This window comes from Gobio gobio, assembly GCF_949357685.1.
Source record: "Gobio gobio genome assembly, chromosome: 24".
Classification (NCBI taxonomy): domain Eukaryota; kingdom Metazoa; phylum Chordata; class Actinopteri; order Cypriniformes; family Gobionidae; genus Gobio; species Gobio gobio.
In genome coordinates, this window is record NC_137120.1 from 11664495 (window position 1) to 11677447 (window position 12953).

The window sequence follows — 12953 nt, forward strand, 5'->3', positions numbered from 1 at the left end:
TCAAAACAATTGGCTGTTCCTCAAAAAAAGCATCTTCGTCAGAAACAGGATCAAACATATAAGGTTGGATGCATAATCTCTCCATTTTCATGACGGACAGTATAGATCTGTTTGTTGTCACTGAAGCTACTGAAATCAGCCGCAGTGAAACAGCCAATCAGAGCAGAACTCTACATTAATATTCATGCATTATTTCATGTATTCTATTTCTGTTGTTGTAAATGGACCTGTAAAACCGTATCTGGACAATTTTTACCCTTAAATAACTTACATAGCCTCTATGTAGATATCATAGAACAATTTAAAATATTATTTCAACTCAATCTAGGGCACCTTTAAGGCCTTTAAGCACATGTGTAAAAGGATTTTTAAGTTTTATTCAGCAAGCATGTAACCACTTAGGGTGCTTTCACACCTGCCTCATTTAGTTCGATTGAATCGTACTAGAGTTGGTTTTCCCTTTTGGTGCGGTTCGTTTGGTCAGGTGTGAAAGCAGTAATCACACTTGAGTGTGCACCAAAAGCGGACCAAACAAGCGTACCGAGACCTCCTTGAAGAGGTGGTCTCGGTACGCTTTCAAACGAACTCTGGAGCGGTTCGTTTTTGGTGAGAACGCAGAGCTGCCAACTCTCACGCATTGGCCGTGAGACACACGCATTTGAATGGTTTCACACGCTCACACCCCACACCCCTGATTTCTCACGCTGAAGTGTCAACCTGGTCGGTCAAATGCCTCAAAGATGAGTTTATAGATCTACCAGTTACCAGCTACTCGTTATCGACTATGGTAGGTTTATGCTTTCAGTTTGGGGGTTCAAGATAAATGTGCAAATAAATAGGCTACGGCGGCGTAGTGCGCCCAAAAGCTACATTCCGGAAGCGGTGCGGTGTGACGCTCAGCTCAAATCTCACGGCTCAAGCGAATGCTCCACTCATGAACTCCACTCATGAGCGTGCTCACCAGTAAAACAACGTCCGCTCAAATCCAGTTCTGACATGAAATTTGCCTGTATTTGTTGTAGCTATTAAATGTAGCTATTTTGTTTAATATTTATGTTTAAATATTAGCCAGTGCTATTTTAAATTTCATCTAGGCTATTATGAAAAGTGCATAGACAAAGTCAAAGACATAGGGTCAGAAATGATTTTTAATTTATGTAAAGTTAATTTCGTTTTGTATAAATTGTAGCCTATCTTAATTTTAATCAGTGTTCACTTTGCAGATGAACTGGAGCGCGTCTCAAATAAACCCAAACTCAGCAGCTAGCCTACTTGCCTCACAGACATGAGAAGTAGGCCTATAGAAAGCTTGAAATGTTACAATTCGTCCTAAACATGACACATGTTTTATATTGAGGGCTTCAAAATAACTGGTAAGATATTTCACATGTAAAGTTTAAAGCAGCTTGCCCTTTCAGATGCTCTGAGAGATAGGCTGACAGATATCTTTACAAATAGCCTACTTGCGGTGTTTGTGGTGAGATGTGGTGCTTTCCTCAGTGCATAACTTACATTTCACATTATATTCTCCATCTGTAAATGTTAGAAAGTCGTGCAAATATGTCAATTTTGCTGTCTGGAGAGGACGAGCTTCTGCAAGTGAATCTCAAGATTCCGTGATCGAGCGCCGCCACCTGCAAATAGCTCAATAATTCTGACTAAAATATACACATTTCTAAAATATTTGTTGTTGGACAGTAAATGTGCCATATGTGGAATTTGAAACCCATAAGTAAATATATTTTTATTAAAGTGACCATTATGGGGTAATCAAGTAGGCTATTCTAATGCTTTTTCAAAATTATTAATTTTGTTTTTGGCCACCGTATAAACCCCCTTTTTGCACAATGTATTGCATAGCCTACATTACATTCACTGTATTTCAATAGCAACATTGCTTTTAGGACATCAGTGGGCAGGATGTGAAATAAAATTATTAAAATAAGTACACATTTATTTTTTCCAAATAGAAAAACTTTGCCATTGAAATGACTGGGAAAAAAGTGTCCCAATAACCCTGAAAAAAAAAATTTGCTTTGTACGGCGACAAAATTTTGGTTGGCCCCACCAAATCTCACTCCAAGATTTTTCGAAAAGTTGGCAGCTCTGGAGAACGTGATCCGACCTCGAACAGACCCAACTGCAAAAAGTCCTGATCATTTTTGGACTAAACCAGCTGCCGTAGTGAGCTGCGCTGTGCATTATGTGATGAGGAAGTGTTTATTGACAGTTTGCACTTTAGCATGGCAGCTCGCGGACAAACTTGGAGTTGTGAGGAGGTGTGGAGCCTCATAGAAATTTGGTCCGATGACCATATTAGGTCCCAACTTTCGAAAACTCACAAGAACAGCGCGATCTTCGCTTGAAGTGACGAGCGATGCGCGCTCGCCGTTTGCAGTGCATTAGAACGTAGTTTTCAAGCCGGATCCGCGCTTCATTATAGAAATGTATTGTTTACATTGTTTGGTGTATACAAACAATGTAATAGATTATGGCCAGGGACAAAACCAGACAAAACCCATGCAGTTGCAGTTTAGGAAATACACCATGGCCAATGAGTGATGTGGATGTTGTCATGTGACTGCATTTTGGTTCGTTTCAAGTGGTTAGGACCAAAGCAATCAGTGTGGTGTGAAAAGGAACCAAAAAAGCTGAAAAATGCTACAATGTATAATTGTCTGCCCTTGGTTCGGAACCAAATGAACCGAACTAGAGATGTGAAAGCACCCTTAGTTCATAGATGGAAAAGACCATTTATAGCCAATGGCCATTTTTAAAGATTTTTTACAGTTATTAGCCCCACCTATGGGGCGATCTCCATATAAGTCTGCATGCTTTTTTGGAATCATATGTCTCACATGTTTTGAGTTTTCATTTAGGAATGATAGGATTTTGGGTGGACTTCTGACGATGTAAGACACTTGAGCCTACGCCTAATGGTTTAGTTATGAGCCATTTTGCACTTTTAAGTATCAGACCAATTGGTGCGAGCCTTGTACTACCAGCCCTCAAAGTTTAAGTCTCTACGAATTACGGTTTGATCTGCCCGACGAGTTTTAGGTGAGAATGCTGATCCTTGGAAATTGTAACAATTACAATAGGGTTTCAGCTCTACACACTTAAACCCCGAATAATGAATTTATCAATAACTAATAACAATTTATTTCAACGTAGTTCTTCAGGGTCAGGAATATTTAGCACAATAGCTGCTAAACAACAAATATGCAGCAACATTCTTGAATTCTCTACTATATGTAGATAATTATACAAGAGAAAAAACACCTCTGAATGTCACTAAACACATTAAAGATGTGACGTGATGTACTTGCATTTAAACATAAAGACTCACTATGAACAGCAACAATGAAGATCTTTGTACTGATGCTGCTGCTGTTGATCTTTAGTTTATAAACTCCAGAGTCTGTAGGTCTGGTGCCTTTGATGGTCAGAGATCCAGTCTGATAATCCAGCTGCAGTCTCTTTTGGAATCTCCCATCACTGTCTTTACACTGAACATCTGTACATCTGTAACTGAGATCTCCGGTGATTTCAGCAATGCGGATGTCATCCACCCATGTCAAATACCACACAATCTTTTCTTGTTGGTTTGTTTTAACACCAGTGTGTAGAGTGATTGATTCTCCCTCATGCACTGACAATCTCTCTGTATCAACACCAGAAACACCTGGAAAAGAAATGAACAGTTAAATAAATAAGACAAACAAAATCACACAACAGGAAAGTGCAGTGAAAATGTTTTTCTAGAGATCATAAAGTTTGTGAGCAGAGAAATATTTCTGGATTCATAATGCAACACATGTAAACAAAAGGCAGAAGAACATCATTGATTTAGCCTATACATTCACTCATCAGACAAACACACACAAGTCTCATGGTGTCTCATGAACAGCTTCGTGAACATCGGGAGAGCGGGGCACAACCCAACACTTTTTGACTTTTTCAGCTTTTGTAAATCTACACAGGTTCAAAGTAAATATATTTTTTTTCACATTAATTTCACACGTCTAATACAAATATGTGGTTTTGGTTCATAATTACAGTGTATACTTGTATTTACCCTGAAAATGCGACAACATGCCCCATGTGGAGTACATTTTAGCATGTGAGGGGCACATTGTAACATGACCATATGACAGCTTAAAATGTTATCTGATATAATGAAAAAAAAAAAAAGACAAACTAAAATATTTTGTCAATGAAATCAAATTATAAACTCAAAATAATGGCGTTTTTTAAGAATTAAAAATAAACTAATTTTGGAGTTTGACAATGAACACATTGCAAACATGGTCCCATGCTTGCCCTGATCGCACACGATTTGTCTAAACCGAAGTGATGGCTTTAGGGGCGGGATTAGAGGTAAGTCATTAGTAGTCTCACGTAGTCAGACCTTCATACTGATGGCAGAAGGTCTGGACTCCATCGCAGCTTTCATTGGTCAAGGCAATGTAATGCAACCAATCACAGTTCGTTTTGTTCCGTGTTTCGTTAGGGTCGATGTCCCTGCAATAACAGACCGGCGAGCATCTACAAATTATTAATTCATGAGCGTTTTTCAAGTTTTCTTGCAATAATGGAGCCGCGAACTTCACCTAATTTTGAAAATCCAGCGTTTAGCTGATCCTGATAAGCGCTCGTTGTCAACACGTAAACACGACAAAGGAGTTTGGAGTCGAGGCATTTGTTTCCAGGCGGACAATAAAAGAAAGCGGCACACTCGTCATGCGGACATCCTGTAAAATGCATCCAATCAGATGACGACTTTAAAACTCCTGAAGTGTTTCCAGATAAGTGTGCCATATGCATCAGATGTTCAGCCAACAGCCCATGGGCGATGTTTGAGGCTGAGACTAGGTCATTCGGTCATTCGGGCAACTCGTCAAATACTTACGATTTAGCAAAATGTTGAGTGAGGTCGTACAAATTCATTCGAATTAGCCACCTCGTAAAATACGAACAAATTACCGTGACATTGGGTTGGCTATACAGCATAGTTCAAAACAATGTGGGCAGATTGAAGATTCAGAAATTCAGAGCTGAACACAACACTCCCCTCCATCTACACACTACAGTCTTTATTCACCTTTTTCTCATGGTTTCTCAATAAAATAAAAGTTGTTAATGTGAATTATGTCACTAACATCATAGAATAACATAGTTCTAATAGGGTCACATGGTAATGCAGTGTTACAAAATGCCCCACATGCGCAACTGGGATTTAAACCTGGTTAGTGTGATGCAAAATGTTGAACATTTATTTGGATACCTTCCAAAGATTTTAGAATTTTGGCACAACCTTTATAGTGATGATATGGAAACTAGTAAATATCGTAAGTTTTGTTATGTGTGGAAATGTTTAAACAATGTGTGTTACAACTAAGCTTGCATTAGTCGCTCACCCCTACAACACATCCTGATTCAGAGACAGTTCTGCATACATTTACATACCCCTTGCAGAATATGCATAATATTCATAATTTTATTAAATAAAAGGATCATAATTTTTTTATCAATAGTATTTTATTTATAGTACTTCCCTGAATTTATGGAGTAATTCCGGGTAGTTAAATTGTTTTTTTGGATACACTATTCCACATATGAACAGACATGCCAACTAGCTACTGACCCGATTGCAGATTGAATCCAATTTTTTGTTGCAGAATGCGGAACACGACTTTATGCTACTGTATGATTTTGAGAGCCATCTTTTACACTGATTTTTACACAAATAATACAAAAACTGCAAACATTCACTGATCCCCAAGAAAGAAACATGATGCATTAAAAGCTAGAGAAAGCATTAAAAGCATTTGAACAGGATGATGTAGTTTATATATATATATATATACAACCCCAAATCAGAAAAAGTTGGGACAGTATGGAAAACGCAAGAAAAAAGAAGTGATTTCTAAATTTACTTTGACTTGTATTTCATTGCAGACAATATGAACACTAAATATTTCATGTTTTGTCTGGTCAACTTCATGTCATTTGTAAATATGCATCCTTTCTTGTCATTCAGACCTGCAACACATTTCAAAAAAAGTTGGGACAGGAGCAATTTAGGGCTAGTAATGAGGTAAAATGGTAAAATAATGATGTGATTTGAAACAGGTGATGTCAACAGGTGATTGTAATTATGATTTGGTACAAAAGCAGCATCCAAGAAAGGTCTAATCCTTTAGGAGCAAAGATGGGCCGAGGATCGCCAGTTTGCCAACAAATACGTGAGAAAATTATTGAAATGTTTAAAAACATTGTTCCTCAAAGAAAGATAGGAAGAGATTTGGATATTTCACATTCAACAGTGCATAACATAATTCAAAGACAACGGCGCAAGCCTAAGCTGAACAACCGTGATCTCCGATCCCTCAGACGGCACTGCATCAAGAATCGTCACTCATCTATAAGCGATATCACCACATGGGCTCAGGACTACTTTGGCAAACCTTTGTCAAGTACCACAATACGTAGTTACATCCACAAATGCCAGTTAAAACTGTACTGTGCCAAAAGGAAGCCCTATGTTAACAGTGTCCAGAAGCGCCGTCGACTTCTCTGGGCTCGGAGGCATCTGGGATGGACCATCACACAGTGGAAATGTGTACTGTGGTCAGATGAATCAGTATTTCAGGTATTTTTTGGGAGGAATGGACGCCGTGTGCTCCGGACCAAGGAAGAAAAGGATCATCCAGACTGTTACCAGCAACAAGTCCAAAAGCCAGGGTCTGTCATGGTATGGGGTTGTGTCAGTGCCCTTGGCAAAGGTAATTTGCACTTCTGTGAAGGCACCATTAATGCTGAAAAGTACATAGAGATTTTGGAGCATAATATGCTGCCTTCAAGAAGACATCTTTTCCAGGGACGTCCATGCATATTTCAACAAGACAATGCAAAACCACATTCTGCACACATTACAAAGTCCTGGCTGCGGAGGAAGAGGGTACGGGTACTTGACTGGCCTGCCTGCAGTCACGACCTGTCTCCAATAGAGAATGTGTGGTGCATTTTGAAGCGCAAAATGCGACAACGAAGACCCCGTACTGTTGCCCACCTTAAGACTTGTTTGCAGGAAGAATGGGACAAAATTACACCTGAAACACTTCATCACTTGGTGTCTTCAGTCCCTAAACGTCTTTTAAGTGTTGTGAAAAGGAATGGCAACATTACAAAGTGGTAAATGCTTTACTGTCCCAACTTTTTTTTAAATGTGTTGCAGGTCTGAATGACAGGAAAGGATGCATATTTACAAATGACATGAAGTTGACCAGACAAAACTTGAAATATTTGTGTTCATATTGTCTGCAATGAAATACAAGTCAAAGTAAATTTAGAAATCACTTCTTCTTTTTTTATTTGCGTTTTCCATACTGTCCCAACTTTTTCTGATTTGGGGTTGTATGTATATATATATATATACACCGATCAGGCAAAATATTATGACAGGTGAAGTGAATAACACTGATGATCTCTTCATCACGGCACCTGTTAGTGGGTGGGATATATTAGGCAGCAAGAGAACATTTTGTCCTCAAAGTTGATGTGTAAGAAGCAGAAAAAATGGGCAGGCGTAAGGATTTGAGCAAGTTTGAAAGGGGGCAAATTGTGGCTAGACAACTAGGGCAGAGCATCTCCAAAACTGCAGCTCTTGTGGGGTGTTCCCGGTCTGCAGTGGTCAGTATCTATCAAAAGTGGGGAGCGAAGGCTGGCCCGTGTAGTCCGATCAAACAGATGAGCTAGTGTAACTCAAATTTCTCAAGAAGTCAATACTGGTTCTGATAGAAAGGTGTAAGAATACACAGTGCATCACAATTTGTTCCAATCCATGGAGGCCCCACCTCGCAACTAACAGGACTTAAAGGATCTGCTGCTAACAACTTGGTGCCAGATACCACAGGACACCTTCAGGGGTCTAGTGGAGTCCATGCCTCAAAGGGTCAGGGCTGTTTTGGCAGCAAAAGGGAGACCAACACAACACAATATTCATAATGTTACGCCTGATCAGTATGTGATAAACTCAAAATTGTATCAATGTCATCTTACTACCTGGGCAGGTAGCAGAGGCAAAAGTGGAATGGAGAGTCCCACTGTGTATTACTTCAGAGGGAGAGAGAGGGAGATCTGGAAGCCGGCTATCTGGCAAGGCCTGGTAGAGAAAAGAGACAAGGACGAGACCAGAGGCAATATATATATATATAGCTAAAAAGGTTATATATACATATATATATAATCAATATTTTTCTGCATGCCTCTCTGACTGTGCTTACAAATTATAACTGAGGCGAGATTGGGAAGCTGAAAGTGTCTGACTTGGTGCACACACAAGCCAATACTATTAAAATGCCAATAAAGTGATTAAATTTAAAATCAGTTTTATTTTTGATAAACACAACATTACTTTAATATTACATATTTGTGAGCATCAAACGGAGCTCGTGCCACGGCTCTGGAGTAAGTCATTAACATGTATTCTTATTTCACTTATTTCTGTGCCTTAATTATTATATTGATTAATAATACACATTGTTAGCTAATGTGTGCTTTGTATATGTGCATTTCTGAAATACATAAAGAGGACAAATCACTTTAAATTGTAATGTAGACGCGGGCATTTTTCTGTGAAGCTGCTTTGAAACGATATTTGTGAAAAGTGCTACAAATAAATGTGAATTTAATTGAATTTAATTGAATTGGAGAAGCTATCGAATCGAAAATGTGTAACATGCCAGGCTTCTCAATGCATCTGAGAAACATTATATTTGATTATTTCGACTTTTATTATTTTTTCGACTTTTATTATTCATTTAATTATTTTCCTAAGCAAACTATTAACCTGCCTTCTTAAAAGAAATGGTCTCACACATATTAGTAGCAGGGGTTAAAGTGGGCCAGAATGGTCCGTTACTGCGTCCCGGCACCTCAGATAAATTAATAAATATATCCAGCAGTCGCAGCGCGAGAGCAGCTGGATCGTCTCACGCACAAATCATAAAATACACACTCATAAAATAACGAATGTGTGTGTGTGTGTACATATTGTGAATTAATTTATTAAACTTTATAGCGTTCGTAGCCTTCAGTGAATTAACTTCAGTTAACCCTTTCTTCACTGACAGACGAAAATTAATAGACTATCAGCCAGAGCTCAGCTTTTTGGCAAGAGAAGGAGACTGAGAGAAAAATAAAGAGGAAAGATGGAAATGAGAGAGGGATGAAATGAGGAGAGAGTAGGTATGACAAGATGATAAACCACAAACATGGTTTGTTTATGTTTAGCCTTCAAACATCCTAAAATGCACATAGTTAGATCAGAAAAATAAAAAAAATTATTGGGGGACCAAGCCCCCAAAATAGCTCAAATTTGGGACCTCACTGGTTGTAAAACTCCTTAAGGCAGTATTGTATACTCAAAAGTTGTTTCTGTTTCTGGAAACCTGTTTGCTTTGACCTCGTATCTGGAGTTAATGCGTTTATGCTGTTAATGTGTTGCAGCCTGGAATATTTATATATAGGCCTACTTAATATTAAAATTGAATATTCAGACAGTATATACTCATTGTATCTCTGTGCTTTGACGATTTTGTTTTTATAAAAAAAATACTAATTATTTCTGTGGTAGAAAACGTTGTGGATTTGGTGGGTTTGCCTAAACAAGGGTTTGTTATAGCCCCAGGGCCTTACGTGTTCTTAATTCGGGATTTAATCATTTTTATATTTCCCATTTTTATGTTTGAATTTACATTGTGAAAAAGGTTGTGTTGCATATTATTTTAACATAGTATCGAACAATGGACACATAAAAATATACTCCGTCATTTTGTTCATGCAGGACATCATTCAAACTGCAAAGTGTTCACTTATATTTGTATATCCCGTTCTTAAGCTTTATGCCACTTCTATCGTGAGAACGACTATTGCAGTTTATAACACAGCAGGTAGACGGCATCTTGAACACTGCGTTCTTCCCTCCATGCAAAGAAGTCTGGCGACTGGCGCCTGTTTGTGCCGCGGATTCCCAAAATGCTTTGCGTTTACCACTGGGAATACGTCATGATGATGACACATTAGCAATCTCTATACTTCTAGCGCTGGGTCAATACATTTGAATGCATAGATGACAGTTTCACTATTCAGGTATTTGCAGCAAGTTTTGGCTTAACATTAATGTTATTCTTGTATTTAGCCCTCAGCTATTCCTCACTTATTGGTTACACTTGTACTCATTGGTGGTCAAATGTGACCATACACGTTAACTATTTTTCAATTAAATAAATGTTCTATATTTTAGTTCAATAATATTTATTGAATATTTCGAGGAGATCTTTTGGTACTAAATAGGCCTATTATTTGTGCAATAATTATGGTCCATTAATGACCATTTAATGAATTAAATAAAAATAAATACTTCTAATATATTTTTTCTTATTTATATTACAATTAGTGTAGTAATTAATGTTAAAATGGAGAAATCAAATGCAAATTAGAGTCATTATGTGTCTGGAAAAATAATTAATTTAATTTGTAATGCCATGGTTTACCCACTGGTGTCTGTATGGCTCTTTAATCAATATACATGTATCTAGTCTAGTTGCTAAAAAAAAGGTATTGCAGATCATAACTGCTTACTTATTTTTAGGTTTTGCATTTGAATACATTTAGACATGATCAAACACTAGATTTCTTTAAATGTGAAAGTTTAAAATATTAATAACTTGCATCCTAATATTTTTAATGATACTTATACAAGCACACACACAAGTGAATATTAATGAATGTGAGCAAATATAATTTAAAATAGTTTGAAATAGTGCTAAAATGGCAAACTTATTTTTCCTTATATGTACAGTAGGCTATATACATATGAATTGATACTGAATCAAAATCGAAATAAATCGATATTTGTGCCAATCACCAACCCCAAATACCCCACCCTAATCGCCGCCCGCCCACCACCACCACAAATTGGTTTTTAATCTGTGGGAAACACTGCCTCTACTTCTGATGTGCGCTCTATTCGACGCCACTGTGGATTGAAGAACATTCATTACAAGACAGGACGAAGCCTCCCGCCAGTTTCATATGTTATAAAAGGTTATTCACAAATTTTTTTAAGGGGGGCTGGGCAGAAGTTTAGGGGGGGCTGAAGCCCCCCTAAAAAAGGCCTAGAGACGCCCATGAATGTTAAATATTTTAGGCATGTACCGCACATTCATTCATTCAAATATTTTTTTAAGACTGGAATAAGCACAGAAATCCTTTTTATCAGTCTTATTCATTAAAACATTTAAACTCAACGGGTGTGAAATATGACCATTACGAGAAAAACACTGCTGTAGGTTAGTGGGGAAATAAATGTAGGCCTATTTATTATTAAGAATGCACAGCTGGAAATAAAATATAGGCTATTTAGGAACATGGCAGGTTCAAGTTAATTAATGTTAACACAGAGAACATGATCCATTGTTTTAATCAATTGACAGCCTTAAAACGTAGTAGTAATCTGTGTTCTCATGTGTATGTGCGCTAAACGCTGTTATCGAAAACTCCCGAGTTTCAAGTAGTAGCCTAGAACGCGGAAGTATATGCAAGTAATCCAGTGGCGCTGCTGGTGTGGTCACAACATGTTTCTTTGTTTCATCACAGAAGATTAATGGTGGGAAACTAAGTAGTTTAAAGGATTAGTTCACCCAAAATGAAAATTCTGCAATTCCTCACTCTCATGTCGTTCCAAACTCCTTCGTTCATCTTCGTAAAACAAAAATTAATATGTTTGAAATTATATATTTTAATAATTGATCCTTTTTAATATTTTTCCCATTTATGACTATATATTGTATTGGAAAATTTACATATACGCATTGCCTTTATAATTAAATAAGTTTAGCCATCTATGTAAATACATTAATTTGCAATATATGTACATATATTCATTTGTAATATTTGTTATTTTATTAGTTTTATGTATATGTAAATCTATTTCTAAATATTCAATTATTTAATTGATGTTGCTTTTTAGTATATTTCACATGTGTGCTTCCATATAAATATGATAATTTTACATACATTTATAAATTAAACAGTCAAAATGCCACATTTTCCATACAATGCAAAAATGTTGTCCTTGTGGACATAATCTAATTTTGTTTGCAATCCATTCAGGAGTTACAGGGACAGGTATTTGTATTGATGTAACAAAAGGTGTACAGTGAGCATGTGTGTGTGCATCATTATATATATATATATATATATATATATATATATATATATATATATATATATATATATATATATACATGTACATTATATATATATATATATATATATATATATATATATATATATATATATATATATATATATATATATATATATATATATATATATATATACATGTACATTATATATATATATATATATACATGTACATTATATATATATATATATATATATATATATATATATATATATATATATATATATATATATATATATATATATATATATATATATATATATATATCACAAAATGAATATAAATCCAGCAACTTGAAAATCAAAGCTTTAATGTAAACTTGAATTTGCAAGAGGCTCTTTTCTTAAATAGAGAGTATGGACGGACATCAATTCCCCACCGTGACACACGCCCCGCACCCTAAAGTCAAAACATCCTGTTCATAATCAAAATAACTGCAGTACATTGAAGTAAAATTGCAGTAAAACTGCAGTATAATGTAGTATAACTGCAGTTCAATGAAGTACAGCTGTAGATTTGCAGTATAATGAAGCATAGATGCAATATAAATGCAGAAGCTTCCTCTTGTCGATCGCTTAAATATATAAACGCCGTGGTCGGATTGACTGTTGATACGCTTCACATAGGCCTAACTATGATCGCACGATGCACGTTATGACAAATGTAAACGCAGCCACAC

At 36.6% G+C, this 12953-nt stretch overlaps 2 protein-coding genes across 7 annotated transcripts in view; one reads left to right on the top strand and one right to left on the bottom strand.

Annotated features, from left to right (window-relative positions):
- The window catches only part of LOC307120351 (uncharacterized protein), a 29657-nt gene that overhangs the window by 16421 nt on the left and 283 nt on the right, over positions 1-12953 (bottom strand). For 4 of the 6 annotated variants that reach the window (XR_013815775.1, XR_013815777.1, XR_013815778.1 and 1 more), the window contains exon 2: positions 3350-3685. Coding sequence is in view for 2 of the 6 variants with exons in the window: in XM_079807359.1 (XP_079663485.1) it covers positions 3350-3685 (336 nt within the window). In the remaining 4 variants the exon portion in view is untranslated. Of the gene's footprint in view, positions 1-3349; positions 3686-8067; positions 8168-12953 lie in introns of all 6 variants that reach the window. The other 2 variants (XR_013815776.1, XM_079807358.1) reach the window with 1 other exon arrangement.
- LOC307120383 (SLAM family member 5-like) overlaps positions 1-12953 on the top strand; it is a 61807-nt gene that overhangs the window by 1032 nt on the left and 47822 nt on the right. The gene's annotated exons all lie outside the window — the stretch shown is intronic.